Source organism: Salmo trutta, chromosome 23, assembly GCF_901001165.1.
Source record: "Salmo trutta chromosome 23, fSalTru1.1, whole genome shotgun sequence".
NCBI lineage: Eukaryota > Metazoa > Chordata > Actinopteri > Salmoniformes > Salmonidae > Salmo > Salmo trutta.
Genome location: NC_042979.1, coordinates 7,953,617 through 7,968,891, shown reverse-complemented (window position 1 = coordinate 7,968,891; position 15,275 = coordinate 7,953,617). Strand labels below are relative to the sequence as shown.

At 45.1% G+C, this 15,275-nt stretch overlaps 1 protein-coding gene across 1 annotated transcript in view; it reads right to left on the bottom strand.

Moving 5' to 3' along the window:
- Positions 1-15,275, bottom strand: part of pcsk5a (proprotein convertase subtilisin/kexin type 5a) — a 37,302-nt gene that overhangs the window by 8,298 nt on the left and 13,729 nt on the right. Inside the window, exons 17-32 of the mRNA XM_029708684.1 lie at positions 14,936-15,020; positions 14,547-14,650; positions 14,152-14,293; positions 13,518-13,633; positions 11,797-11,899; positions 10,374-10,510; positions 9,938-10,138; positions 9,638-9,706; positions 9,476-9,518; positions 9,173-9,315; positions 8,768-8,968; positions 8,378-8,461; positions 7,964-8,162; positions 6,294-6,508; positions 1,859-2,101; positions 1,371-1,607 (exon numbers count right to left, since the gene is read on the bottom strand). Coding sequence (XP_029564544.1) covers positions 1,371-1,607; positions 1,859-2,101; positions 6,294-6,508; positions 7,964-8,162; positions 8,378-8,461; positions 8,768-8,968; positions 9,173-9,315; positions 9,476-9,518; positions 9,638-9,706; positions 9,938-10,138; positions 10,374-10,510; positions 11,797-11,899; positions 13,518-13,633; positions 14,152-14,293; positions 14,547-14,650; positions 14,936-15,020 — 2,322 coding nt within the window. The remainder of the gene's footprint in view (positions 1-1,370; positions 1,608-1,858; positions 2,102-6,293; positions 6,509-7,963; positions 8,163-8,377; positions 8,462-8,767; positions 8,969-9,172; positions 9,316-9,475; positions 9,519-9,637; positions 9,707-9,937; positions 10,139-10,373; positions 10,511-11,796; positions 11,900-13,517; positions 13,634-14,151; positions 14,294-14,546; positions 14,651-14,935; positions 15,021-15,275) is intronic.

The following is a 15,275-nucleotide window of genomic DNA, read 5'->3' as shown; positions in this document are numbered from 1 at the left end:
ATTTTGTCCCACTCCTATTTGCAGATCTTCTCCAAGTCATTAAGGTTTCGAGGCTGACGTTTGGCAACTCAAACCTTCAGCTCCCTCCACAGATTTTCTATGGGATTAAGGTCTGGAGACTGGCTAGGCCACCCCAGGACCTTAATGTGCTTCTTCTTGAGCCACTCCTTTGTTGCCTTGGCCGTGTGTTTTGGGTCATTGTCATGCTGGAATATCCATCCACGACCCATTTTCAATGCCCTGGCGGAGGGAAGGAGGTTCTCACCCAAGATTTGACGGGACATGGCCCCGTCCATCGTCCCTTTGATGCGGTGAAGTTATCCTGTCCCCTTAGCAGAAAAACACCCCCAAAGCATAATGTTTCCACCTCCATGTTTGACGTTTGGATGGTGTTCTTGGGGTCATAGGCAGCATTCCTCCTCCTCCAAACATGGCGAGTTGAGTTGATGCCAAAGAGCTCCATTTTGGTCTCATCTGACCACAACACTTTCACCCAGTTGTCCTCTGAATCATTCATATGTTCATTGGCAAACTTCAGACGGGCATGTATATGTGCTTTCTTAAGCAGAGGGATCTTGCGGGCGCTGCAGGATTTCAGTCCTTCACGGCGTAGTGTGTTACCAATCGTTTTCTTGGTGACTATGGTCCCAGCTGCCTTGATATCATTGACAAGATCCTCCCGTGTAGTTCTGGGCTGATTCCTCACCGTTCTCATGATCTTTGCAACTCCACGAGGTGAGATCTTGCATGGAGCCCCAGGCCGAGGGAGATTGACAGTTCTTTTGTGTTTCTTCCATTTGTGAATAATCGCACCAACTGTTGTCACCTTCTCACCAAGCTGCTTGGCGATGGTCTTGTAGCCCATTCCAGCCTTGTGTAGGTCTACAATCTTGTCCCTGACATCCTGGGAGAGCTCTTTGGTCTTGGCCATGGTGGAGAGTTTGGAATCTGATTGATTGATTGCTTCTGTGGACGGGTGTCTTTTATACAGGTATCAAGCTGAGATTAGGAGCACTCCCTTTAAGAGTGTGCTCCTAATCTCAGCTCGTTACCTGTATAAAAGACACCTGGGAGCCAGAAAACTTTCCGATTGAGAGGGGGTCAAATACTTATTTCCCTCATTAAAATGCAAATCAATTTCTAACATTTTTGACATGCGGTTTTCAGGATTTTTTTGTTGTTATTCAGTCTCTCACTGTTCAAATAAACCTACCATTAAAGTTATAGACTGATCATTTCTTTGTCAGTGGGCAAACGTACAAAATCAGCAGGGGATCAAATACTTTTTCCCTCACTGTAGCATTGTCTTATCTACAGCTAGCGTAACACTGTATGATCAAGGATTGAGGAATGAGAATGACTCCACTCACTCAGTATAAAATGGTTCTGGTTGCAACTCAGACAGTGGCTCTTGCCCGGCCCGTTGCACTGCTGACAGTACTTGTGGCATGGGTGGCATTCTCCATCCTGGTCAGTGTAGTGGCGGGGGGTGCACCTGTTAACCAGGGGGTCACACTGCCCGTCGGCGTCCAGTTTCTGACCCTCTCTGCAGCTGGAGCAGGAGCCAGCTTGGGGCCCCGAGCATGTAAGACAGGAGCCATCACAGTCTGGAAAAAGTGAACACAGTGAAACGAGATATCACACAGAAACCAGATATGTCACAGCACTGGGTTGCATGGAATCTAGATGACCTAGTCAAGAGTCTAGATGACCTATAGTACACAGGAGAAGTGCATACTTTTCCCCTTATGGTTGGCTTTCTTTATTTGGTGGGTCACATTAAACTTTCAAAGGGTTTCAGGGGATCTCAGTCCTAAAATGCTTGGGAACCACTGTGTCAAGATCCAAGCCTCCTCACCTTTGCACTGCCCAGTCCTGCTGTCCCTGTAGGTGTGGGAGGGGCAGTTTGGCAGACAGGCTCCGTTGTGCAGGGTGGCCTCTGGGTCTGCACAGGAGTCACAGTCGTCCCCATCCGGACCATCACACCGGGCACAGTCAGGGTGACAGCGGACACACACGTCCTGCTCAGAGTCCCGGAAGAACCTCTCGGGACAGTCCATCACACAGCGGCCCTCGTAGAGGAAGTGGTACTCCTCACAGCCTGGGAAGGAGGTGAGGGAGGGAGGAATGGAGAGAGGGAGGGAGAGAGAGATGAGGGAGAGAGAGAAAGGAGACTGATGGATTAAGATAGGTAATTTCTTGTTCCCTGTCTGGCTCCCTATTGATTTTTATATTTATTTTTCTCTCTTTGCCCTTTATCTGGATAATGTATGTGACATCAACAGAGAGGTATATGTTCCGGGTGATTTAAATATTGACTGGCTTTCATCAAGCTGCTTCAAACTGTAACTTGTGTCTGCAACCTGGTCCAGGTTATCAGTCAACCTACCAGGGTAGTTACAAACAGCACAGGAATTAAATCATCAACATGTATTGATCACATCTTTACTAATGCTGTAGAAATGTGCTTTAAAGCAGTATCCAAATCCATTGGATGTAGTGATCACAATATAGTAGCCATATCTAGGAAAACCAAAGTTCCAAAAGCTGGATATAGTGCCTAAGAGGTCAGATAAGACATTTTGTAGTGATACCTATGTTGTTGATGGTGTGTAATCCGGAGCAATTAGACGCTGCATTTGACACATTTATGAAATTGCTTATTGAAGTTACTAATAAGCATGCACCCATGAAGAAAATGGCTAAAAACCTTTAAATCGCCTTGGATTGACGAGGAATTGAAAAACGTTATTGTTGAGAGGGATGAGGCAAAAGGAATGGCAAATAAGTCTGGATGCACAACCGATTGGCAAACGTACCGCAAATTGAGAAATCCTGTGACTAAACTGAATAAAAAGAAGAAACTATAGTATGAAACAAAGATACATGATATAAAGAATGAGAATAAAAAGCTTCGGAGCACCTTAAATTACATTTGGGGCAAAAAGGCAAACTCAACTTCATTTCATCATTCATTCATCACAAAACCCACTGACATGGCATTTACTTCAATATTTTTTTTTAATTGGCAAGTTTAGCAAATTTAGGCATGGCATGCCAGCAACAAACGCTTACACTACACATCCAAGTATAACTGATCAAATTATGAAAGACAAGCATTTAAAATTCTGTAAAGTGAGTGTGTAAGAGGTGAAAAAAAATGTCAGCACGCTTCTAGGGAAAGACATTCAGAAGCACGGCACTTACACAAATTACCGATGATTGGCTGAGAGAAATTGATGATAAAAAGATTGTAGGAGCTGTTTCGTTAGACTTCAGTGCGGCTTTTGACATTATCGATCATAGTCTGCTGATGAAAAAACGTATGTGTTATGGCTTTACACCCCCTGCTATATTGTGGATAAAGAGTTACCTGTCTAACAGAACACAGAGGGTGTTCTTGAATGGAAGCCTCTACAAGATAATCCAGGTAGGATCAGGAATTCCCCAGGGCAGCTGCCTAGGCCCCTTACTTTTTTCAATCTTTACTAATGACATGCCACTGGCCTTGAGTAAAGCTAGTGTGTCTATGTATGCGGACGACAACACTATACTAGAGGTCGACCGATTACGATTTTTCAACGCCAATACCGATTATTGGAGGACCAAAAAAAGGCACTGCCGATTAATCAGCCGATTATTTTTCCCTTTTTTGTTATAATGACAATTACAACAATACTGAATGAACACTTATTTTAACTTAACATAATACATCAATAAAATCTATTTAGCCTCAAATAAATAATGAAACATGTTCAAGTTGGCTTAAATAATGCAAAACAAAGTGTTGGAGAAGAAAGTAAAAGTGCAATATGTGCCATGTAAGAAAGCTAATGTTTAAGTGCCTTGCTCAGAACATGGGAACATATGAAAGCTGGTGGTTCCTTTTAACATGAGTCTTCAATATTCCCAGGTAAGAAGTTTTAGGTTGTAGTTATTATAGGAATTATAGGACTATTTCTCTCTATACGATTTGTATTTCATATACCTTTGACTATTGGATGTTCTTATAGGCACTTTAGTATTGCCAGTGTAACAGTATAGCTTCCGTCCCCCTCCTCGCTCCTACCTGGGCTCAAACCAGGAACACATCGACAACAGCCACCCTCGAAGCAGCGTTACCCATGCAGAGGAAGGGAAACAACTACTCCAAGTCTCAGAGCGAGTGACGTTTGAAACGCTATTAGCGTGCACCCGGCTAACTAGCTAGCCATTTCACATCGGTTACACCAGCCTAATCTTGGGAGTTGATAGGCTTGAAGGGGTGGGTATAATTTGTGGAACGTTCCAACAGGAATCTGTTCCAAAAAACGTAAAGTAAAAGGTTGCCAACCAACAACGCATACAAAGTAGCAACGCATACAAACCTAGCTAACTAGCTGCCGAATAGGCATCAACTCACCACGTAGCTTATTCTTAATGTTTGTCCATAGGCAAACAGACATGTGAGGAGAGACATTTTTCGGAATAAACGTGATGAGTGAAAAACGCAAAGAAATAGACCACTCCCTACCCGGTATCTTATTCTGCCGCTATACAACTTTGTATGCGTTGTTTTTTGGAAACCTTGTTATTTACGAAGTTTTTGGAATAGATTCCTGTTGGAACGTTCCACAAATTATACTCACCCAGGTTGAAGTCGTAAACAGCGCAATGCTTGAAGCACAGCGAAGGGCTGTTTGAATGAATGCTTACGAGCCTGCTGCTGCCTACCACCGCTCATTCAGACTGCTCTATCAAATCATAGACTTAATTATAATATAATAAACACACAGAAATACGAGCCTTAGGTCATTAATATGGTCGAATCCGGAAACTATCATCTCGAAAACAAAAGTTTTTTTCTTTCAGTGACATACGGAACCGTTCCGTATTTTATCTAACGGGTGGCTAAGTCTAAATATTCCTGTTAGGCATTGATGTTTATGGTTAGGTACATTGGTGCAACGACAGTACTTTTTTCGCAAATGCGCTTGTTAAATCAACACCCGTTTGTCGAAGTAGGCTGTGATTCAATGAAAATTAACAGGCACCGCATCGATTATATGCAACGCAGGACATGTTAGATAAACTAGTAATATCATCAACCATGTGTAGTTAACTAGTGATTATGTTAAGATTGATAGTTTTTTATAAGTCTAATGCTAGCTAGCAACTTACCTTTGCTTCTTGCTGCCCTCGCGTAACAAGTAGTCAGCCTGTTAATCCTTGTGGAGTGCAATGTAAGGCAGGTGGTTAGAGCGTTGGACTGGTAACCGAAGGTTGCAAAAACGAATCCCCCCTGAACAAGGCAGTTAACCCCCGTTTCTAGGCCGTCATTGTAAATAAGAATGTGTTCTTAATCTGACTTGCCTAGTTAAATAAAGGTGTTACATTTGTATTTTTTTATCGGCAAATCGGTGGCCAAAAATACCGATTACCGATTGTTATGAAAACTTGAAGTCGGCCCTAATTAAAACTAAAAGCATTGTATTTGGGACAAATCATTCACTAAACCCTAAACCTCAACTAAATCTTGTAATAAATAATGTGGAAATTTAGCAATTTGAGGTGACTAAAGTACAAGGCAGGTCCTACAGGCTCTAGTTTTGTCGCACCTGGACTACTGTTCAGTCGTGTGGTCAGGTGCCACAAAGAGGGACCTCGAAAAATTGACTCAGAACAGGGCAGCACGACTGGCCCTTAAATGTACACGGAGAGCTAATATTAACAATATGTATGTAAATATGCATGTAAGTGGAGGAGAGATTCATTTCATCACTACTTGTTTTTTTAAGAAGTGTTGACATGCTGAATGCATCGAGGTGTCTGTTTAAACTACTAGCACACAGCTCAGACATCCCATGCATACCCCACAAGACATGCCACCAGAGGTCTCTTCACAATCCCCAAATCAATAACAGACTATGGGAGGCGCACAGTACTACATAGTGCCATGGCTACATGGAACTCTATCCCACATCAGGATTCTGATGCAAGCAGTAGAATCAGATTTTAAAAAACATAGAAATAAACCTTATGGAACGGCGGAGACTGTGAAGACACACACATATACATGATAAGACGCGCTCTACAGCCACGTACACATAGACTGTAGATATGAGATAGTAGAGTAGTGGCCTGAGGGAACACACTTAATATGTTGTGAAAAGTGTCACTAAATGCAATGTCATGTAATATTTAAATTGTATATAACTGCCTTAATGTTGCTGGACGCCAGGAAGAGTAGACCTCTAATGGGGATCCTTAATAAATACAAATATGCCATCACTACTCTTGTCTGTGTGTCTCACCTGTGCACTCGCCGTTGGGGCTACACTCCTGGCAGGCTGTGGGACAGTGCTGACACTCCCCGTCCCTGAGTGTGTGTGCAGGGGGGCAGGCCTCCACACACTGGTGTTTGTACAGAAGGAAGGGTTCCACACAGCTCAGACAGTGGGTGGCATTTTTCTCACAGGAGGCACAGCCTGTCGCACAGCCGCGACACACCTGGCCCGCTGCATACCCACTACAGTACACAGTGGGAGAGCAGAGCACATAAGACGTTAAGTTGCACACTGAGGTTTACGGGCTCATTCTCTACCTTTCTCCCCAAAGTGTGCACTCGTTCACTCCCTGGTGTTGGAAGTAAGGTGTAAATTGCCTAGACCAATCCAACGCTTCTAAATCCACAAGGGGGAGTGAGTAATTGGAGTCAATCCATGACATTGTGATGGAGAAGAGCATCTCCGGGAAAGCTGTCATTACAACTGAGAGGGTTTGAGTAGGTACAGTAGAGTTCAGCAGGCACTCCAGTTCTGTAAAATGAAAGGTATATACGCCATTTAGATAAAGAGGTGAATACATCACCATGTCATACAATATATCATCATTTTCCACAGCAATGATGTGTGGGGAGAGGAGCAATGAATCATGATCAAAATGGTGTATGAGTCCTGGTTTGGAACAGAAACCTGCAGACCCTGGGAGTTTCTAGGAGCAGGATTAAAGATGAAAAAAAAGTGTTACATTACAGCCTTATTCTAAAATCAATCGACACATAATAGCCCATAACGACAATGCGAAAACAGGTTTTTAGAAATGTTTGTAAAATGAAAAAAATAAATATATATAAAGTATTCAGACCCTTTGCTATGAGACTATAAATTGAACTCAGGTGTATCCTGTTTCCATTGATCATCCTTGATTTTCTACAACTTGATTGGATTCCACCTGTGGTAAACGCAATTGATTGGCACACATCTGTCTATAGGGGTTGAAGGAATTGTCCGTAGAGCTCCGAGACAGGATTGTGTCGAGGCACAGATCTGGGGAAGGGTACCAAAACATTTCTGCAGCTTTGAAGGTCCTCAAGTGAACAGTGGCCTCCATCATTCTTAAATGGAAGAAGTTTGGAACCACCAAGACTCTACCTAGAGCTGGCCGCCTGGCCAAACTGAGCAATCGGGGGAGAAGGGCCTTGTTCAGGGAGGTGACCAAGAACCTGATGGTCACTGACAGAGCTCCAGAGTTCCTCTGAGATGGGAGAATCTTCAAGAAGGACAACCATCTCTGCAGCACTCCACCAATCAGGCCTTTATGGTAGAGTGGCCAGATGGAAGCCACTCCTCAGTAAAAGGCACATGACAGCCCGCTTGGAGTTTGCAAAAAGGCACCTAAAGGACTCTCAGACCATGAGAAACAAGATTGAACTCTTTGGCCTAAATGTCAAGTGTCAGGTCAGGAGGAAACCTGGCACCATCCCTACGGTTTTCATGACGCAAAATGAACTCGCCCATTGTCAGACTCTGGTTACCGGTCCGTATACACGCTCGGCTGCCTAGAACGGCTGCCTAGTTGAACAGCTAGGTATCCAAGTCGTGCAGTACTTGCATGATCACTGAGAAGCAAAATAGCAGTTAGTTGGGCCTCCGCATGGTTAAAACACAGATCGTTTTTTTACCATACTCATATGAACTCTGACCTCTGGCATTGACGAACACACTGTCCGTCTTGCAGGTAGAGCGGGGCCTTGCGTACCACCTGACAGCGGGTGCAGCGATGCTCGTCCACACACTGCGCACACCCCCGAGGACACGGCTCACACACACCGCTCAGCCGGCTGGCGAACGAGCTCGCTGGGCACTTCAGCACACACACCTGCTCTGCCGACAGGAACCGCCCTGGGAGGAGCACAGGAAGGATACGGTCAGAATACACACAGACGCAGGCGCAGGCACGCACACTGTCACGGTCTGCAATCGGACCAGAACTGAACCAGTGGGATGTGCTTATCTTTCTCTTTTTCGCAGGGTTTAAGGTGACCTCACTGGAAACAGGCGAGCACACACTACACACATTCTGACAAACTGACAGGCAGAAATATCGTCAGGCAGACCTTTCACACAGGTTTTACACTGGCTCTTCTCCTCTCCTGAACATGAGTCGCAGGAGGCATGGCAGGCCTCACACTCTCCTTCACCTGCAGGGAGGAACATGAGAAAACACCAAACAAGTCAATATCATACAGTACCAGGGGATTTATTCTCATAATAATCATAGCCTACAACTAAAGTTGTTGGGATTAAAAAGTTATTTTCGAAATGGCTTTCCTGCAGCAAGGTGCAATGTTAATGTAACAAACTCCCTCACAGGGTAAAGTGAAGTGCCAAGGTCATTAGCAATCATCTAACAATAACTTGTGTAATGAAATACATTTCTGAAGTACGCCCTAACAGTGTGGTAACAATCCATCTATTTTTCGGTAAATTGATCCTTTAAATCTCACCAGTGAGGAAGGTCTTAACAGGGCAGGAATCCTGTTTAGAGACACACTCCCCCTCTTCCCGGCTTGTCCCCTCCTCACACGACACACAGTCATCACTGTCTGGACCGCTGCATGTCACACAGTCAGAGTGACACTCTTCACACTCCTGGGTGTCTTCGTCTCCGTAGAAACCGTCCGGACACTCCGGCACACACTTCCCCTCTGGGTGGAACAGAGCCCACTTTAAAACATGTCAAGAACACACACACACACACACACGCAAGCACACACACACACACACACACACACACACACACACACACACACACACACACACACGCAAGCACGCGCACACACACAAACAAACAAACACACACACAAACCCCAACGCACACACACAAACAGTTGCACCGACCAAACCCTTACCTGATAAGAAGAGGTCGGTTTCACACCAGTAGCACTCATGTTCGTCACAGCTGACGCACTTTTCATCACACGGCACACAGGTCATCTCCTCCTCTACGCTGAACGTCTTCGCTGGGCAGTTCTTGTAGCAGCCATCTTGGAATCTAAACTCAATGCAAGAAATTGGTTTGTGTCGTCTTCCTCCCCTGTCCCCCATTCATTTACATATCACACATGGAGATATTGATAACTGAGGTCATACTCCATATTAAGGGGGGTTTCGTTAAGATTAAAACAAGATTTTTTATTCCTTGCTCTACTTACTTGTAAAAGCCGTCAGTGCAGGATAGGCAATGCCTGGGATTATCTGACGAATACAGAAAAACACACTCAGACATCTTCTCATCCTATTCATCTCCCCGTGGCCCTCGCCAACCGTGTTCAAACTGTTAGATAGATAGGGTTCACATGGGTAGACTAACTTACACAGTACACACTTCTTACAGCCTTCCTCACAGGCCATACAGTCATCATACTCTGGATCCTCCACCTCCCCTGTAGAGGGAGAGAGGGGGGGGGCAGAGACAGAAAGACAGACAGATAGAGGGGAGCCAGACAAAAAGAGCGAGCGAGAGAGAGCGAGATGGGGGGAAGGGGAATTACGATTCTCTATGGAGACAGAAATACTTCAAAGACTTTTCTTCTTCATGTTCATACCTGTAGCGACAGACATTACATAAGAACACAACATCAAACAAAACACAACATTCTGGCTATATCTGTCACCTTCTCCACACTCCAGTCGGGTGCAGACTCCATCAGTGGTGTAGTAGGAGGAGTTACAGCGCAGACAGTGTGTGGCGGAGGAGCAGAGCTTGCAGTTGTCGGGGCAGGCCTCGCAGCTCTTCTCCTGGGTATGGTAATGTCCTTCCGGACAAGCGTCGACACAACCCCCCTTGTACAGGTAACGGTCCATGTTGAATTTATCTGAGGGAAACGCATATGGATGGATGTACAAGCATATGTTTGGATGGACAAGCAGGCAGGCAGACAGACGCACAATCGTTACACACACACACACACACAAAACACACTATTAAGTCTATTACTGTGAAACATCGTTTTTTTTGTGATATAAGTGCAATGTGTTTGTTGTCCCAGAGCCAGAGCACGTGTCCACTGGACTGTGTCAGTTAGAATGACAGGTGTCCCTTCCCCTCACCGGTGTCACAGCTGGTGCAGTTGGCAGGCCCTCCATCCAGGCACATGGCACAGGTGTGGTCACACAGGTGGCACTGCCCACCTGACTGGTACTTCCCCCGGGCACACTGAGCCACACAGCAACCCTGATCCAGAGACCTGAGACAATGAGACAACAGCACCTAACTATTAAACTACATTTGCTTCCGGTGGAGCATGCTAGCGGTACTTGTACACTTCCAGTCATTGCGCTAACGCTAGGCTAATTCTGTTTTTGAATTGCCTTGTGTTACCAAAAGGGAATGTAAAGTTACCAGAATGCACCTTTTATATGTAAAAATAAGTGTCTCAGACAGGATGACACAGGAAGAGAGCATTTCATATCCATGACTGAACTGTACAGTATGTCACCTGAATCAACCTCTTTGTTATGACATCTGTAAGTCTGCTACAGTATATCTATATATTTCTCAGACTATAGACACATCTAGAGGGGCCACAGATGATACAATCCTAACCATAGATTAAAGGGATACGTTGGGATTTGGCAATGAAGCTCTTTATCAACTATGGCCCCTCTTGGTTATTCTATGGTGAAGACTATCAGCTGTGAGCCTTCTAGGTGAGTCAATGGTTAGGACTGTATCAACTATGGCCCCTCTAGGTAAGTCTAATGTCAGGACTGTATATCAACTATTAAGTCTATGGTGAGGACTGTCTCAACTATTTCCCCTCTAGGTGAGTCGATACCATTTTTATGTCTGTGTCCAGCATGAAGGAAGTCAAGAGGTAGTTTTGTGAGCCATTGCTAACTAGCGTTAGCGCAATGACTGGAAGTCTATGGGTATCTGCTAGCATGATACCTCTAACTTCCTTCATACTGGACACAGTGACATAAAAATGGTATCCACGAGTTAATCTACTGTAACTCTGGGGAAGTATATAAAGGGAGTCATTGCCAAAATCCCGAAGTTTCCCTCTAAAGACATGAAGCGGTGGAGGAGATGCCATTCATTTTCAATGCAGCTAGACGGGGGCGGAATTCTATCCAGGCGGAGCGATCGGCGGTGCTCATGCATGTGAAAGCCACTCAGCCAAGGCGGAGAAAATAAGAATCTGCTGCATTATGGGGAAATCTGCTCCGCCCCATCTCTTCCTGTATGGAAATCCCTTTACCTAGAGGGGTCACAGCTGTTACAGTCCTCACCAGACTCACCTAGAGGGGCCATAGTTGATCCAGTCCTCCCCATAGACTTAACTAGAAGGTGCACAGCTGCTACAGTCCTCACCATAGACTCACCTAGAGGGGCCATAGTTTATCCAGTCCTCGCCATAGCCTTACATAGACACCATAGACTTACCTAGAAGGCTCACAGCTGATACAGTCCTCCCCATAGACTTACCTAGAGGGGCCATAGTTGATACAGTCCTCACCATAGACTTACCTAGAGGGGCCACAGCTGATACAATCCTCGGACTTTGGGCCTGTACACTTCAGACATGTGGCGTCACATGCATGGCACTTCCCATGGCTATCCTGGTACTCTCCTGCATGCAAAACACAAAGACAACATTTTACATTTACGTTGCTCTAATTCAATGTAATTACCCTGTAATATTTTAATACAGAACGTAAGTATTCAGCTGTACCTAGCAACTGCAACTATATTTGATTTGTAATGAAAGGAAACTGATCAGATTACGTTTAATTAGTTATATGTATAGTTACTTTGTAATAATAATATAATGTGTGACCTACACTAACACAGTAGCTATACGATTCCCTATCTGAATAGACCAGGGGTGAAAGTAGAATTCATTCTTCGCTGTAAGTGCTGTAATTGTGAAATGGAAACGTCTAGGAGCAACAATGGCTCACCCGCGAAGTGGTAGGCCACACAAGCTCACAGAACAAGACTGCTGAGTGCTGAAGTGCGTAGAGTGTAAAAATCGTCTGTCCTCGGTTGCAACACTCACTACCGAGATCCAAACTGCCTCTGGAAGCATTGTCAGCACAAGAACTGTTCGTCGGGAGCTTCATGAAATGGGTTTCCATGGCTGAGCAGCTGCACACAAGCCTAAGATCACCATGCGCAATGCCAAGTGTCGGCTGGAGTGGGGTAAAGCTCGTCACCATTGGACTCTGGAGCAGTGAAAACATTCTGTGGAGTGATGAATCATGCTTCACCATCTGGCAGTCCAACACACAAATCAGGGTTTGGCGGACGCCAGTAGAACGCTAGGCCACTTAGTTCCAGTGGAAGGAAATCTTAACGCTATAGCATACAATGACATTCTAGATGATTCTGTGCTTAAAACATTGCGGCAACAGTTTGGGGAAGGCCCTTTCCTGTTTCCGCATGACAATGCCCCCGTGCACAAAGCGAGGTCCATACAGACATGGGTTGTCAAGATCGGTGTGAAAGAACTTGACTGGCTTACACAGAGCCCTGACTTCAACCCCATCGAACACCTTTGGGATGTATTGGAACGCCGACTGCGAGCCAGGCCTAATCGCCCAACATCAGTGGCCGACCTCACTAATGCTCTTGTGGCTAAATAGAAGCAAGTCCCCGCAGCAATGTTCCAACATCTAGTTGAAAGCCTTCCCAGAAGAGTGGATGCTTTTACTGTATAACAGCAAAGGGGGACCAACTCCATATTAATGCCCATGATTTTGGAATGAGATGTTCGTCGAGCACGTGTCCACATACTTTTGGTCATGTAGTGTATTTCCAGCCTCCAAACAGTGGTGAATGGAAAGAGACATCTGTTACACAAAACACCACACAGTGTAATGACATTTGGTGGTTGTCATTAGGCCAGAATTTATGCATCCACTGCTGTCCGTGCGCGTCTCGGTGTGGGCCATTCATCTCTGCCTTGGCAAAATGTCTGTGTGCTCGTGGAGCCACATGGCATTTTGGAGGGTAGGCTACACAACACGTTTTCATGTCCATTGGTGGTGGTGAAATAGCCTACAGTTTACTTGAGATTTCGTTTTAATAATTGTGATAGGCTCACGTTTTTAAGGTATGGTGTACCCCCACTATTTATTTTGCTGGGATGCCGTACCGGACCATAGCGCCTTACTTTCACCCCTGGAATAGACACTGGGTTGTACGAGTGAGTTTAAGGAGAGTGATTGATTGATTGATTGACTGACCATCACCACAGACAGTGCTGACCATACACATTTTGTCCATAAGACTGTGTCCACCAGCACAGCTGCTGCAGTTCCCCTTCCCTGCTCCCACACAGGTGAGACAGCTGGAATCACACCTGAGGAGGTACCAGCAGACTGGCTGAGATTACATAAACAGACACATGTGCACAGAAATAGACAGAAACACACAATAGCACACACACACACAATAGCACGCACACACACACACAATAGCACGCACACACACACACAATAGCACACGCACACACACACACACACACACACACACAAGCAGGTAGCCTTGCAGTTAGAGCGTTGGGCTAGTAACCGAAAGGTCACTAGTTCGAATCCCCAAGGTGAAAAATTGGTCAATGTGCACATGAGGAAGGCACAACCTTAATTGCTCTGGGGTCACCTTGGAAAATGGCAGACCCTGGCTGTGACCCCACTCTCAGGGGGAGTTGGAATATGCAAAAAAAAATGCACTGACAATTCACACGGGTGTATTAACACACGCATGTGTAAAATCGGACAAATAAGCACCCAGCAAATTATTATTATACATATGTTGGAATGAGGCCAGCCATAATAATAATGAACGATCCACCTACACCAAGACACAGAGCTCACTCACCTCCTGCATATCCTGGGTCCATCACTAGTTTTTTGTGGGCTGCTCTCCGTGGCATAGAAGCCAGCACTACAGGAGGAAACACACCTCCACTCCTCCATCAGGTACCCATCAGCACACTGGTTACACGCCTCAATGCCCGCACCTGTGATAACACACACATACAAACACACGCACACACACACCCTGTAACCCATCTAAACACCTGCACCTGGTGACAACTGCACTGTAAACACATAAATTGTCCCTCTCATGACACATTATCGTTTCAGGTAGATGGTGACGCTGATGACTAGCTCCATGATTAGTACTGTATTTGTTTTACACACATATATATATATATATATGGCTTAGGGTCCTGTTTGGTTTGGTATTATGCAAGTCACCCCTCCCTTTACCTGCACAGGTGGCACAGGCCTCGTGGCAGGGCTCGCAGGTGCTCTCCTGTTCGTTGTGGTAACTTCCTGGTCCACAGCTCCTCTGGCAGCGGTTCCCCAACAGACTGGAGGGGGGGATAGATAGATAGCGAGATAGAGAGAAGACTCATCATTATCTGAGCTCTGTGTTCCGACCCAGAGCACACACTCATTGAGAAGTTTCATCTGATAACGATCAACACTGCAAAATACAACAAATATTATAATAGGAGGTGGCTTTGTTGCAATAGATTTAGAATGTGTGTGTGTGTGCGAATTAGTATTCTCTGTGGCAGAGATGGAGAATCACTGTGTACAGAGAAGAAATGCATGAGTTGGTAATTCGGCTGTCATCAGAGGGATTGGTTCACCTTGTGCCTGATTTGCATTCTGTGCAGATGTTCGCCGAGGTGCATCTCAAGCAGTTTTCACTGCACTTCCTGCACATATTTGCATCTGTGGGGAAAACAACAATACAAGCATTCATACCTGCCAAGTATAATTCCACTCCAGTTGAAGTAAAAGCATTGTTCATTAAGCACATATTCAGTAGAGACATCGGCTTGATTTTTACAACAATACAGCATAATATCCTTAAAACCCTTTACACTTGGGGGAATTGGCCTATATGGATAGGGCTAAATTGAAATGTTTCTTACATAAGAAATATGAAAAGCATGTGCATAACAATCTTAGCAATTGAACAGTTTG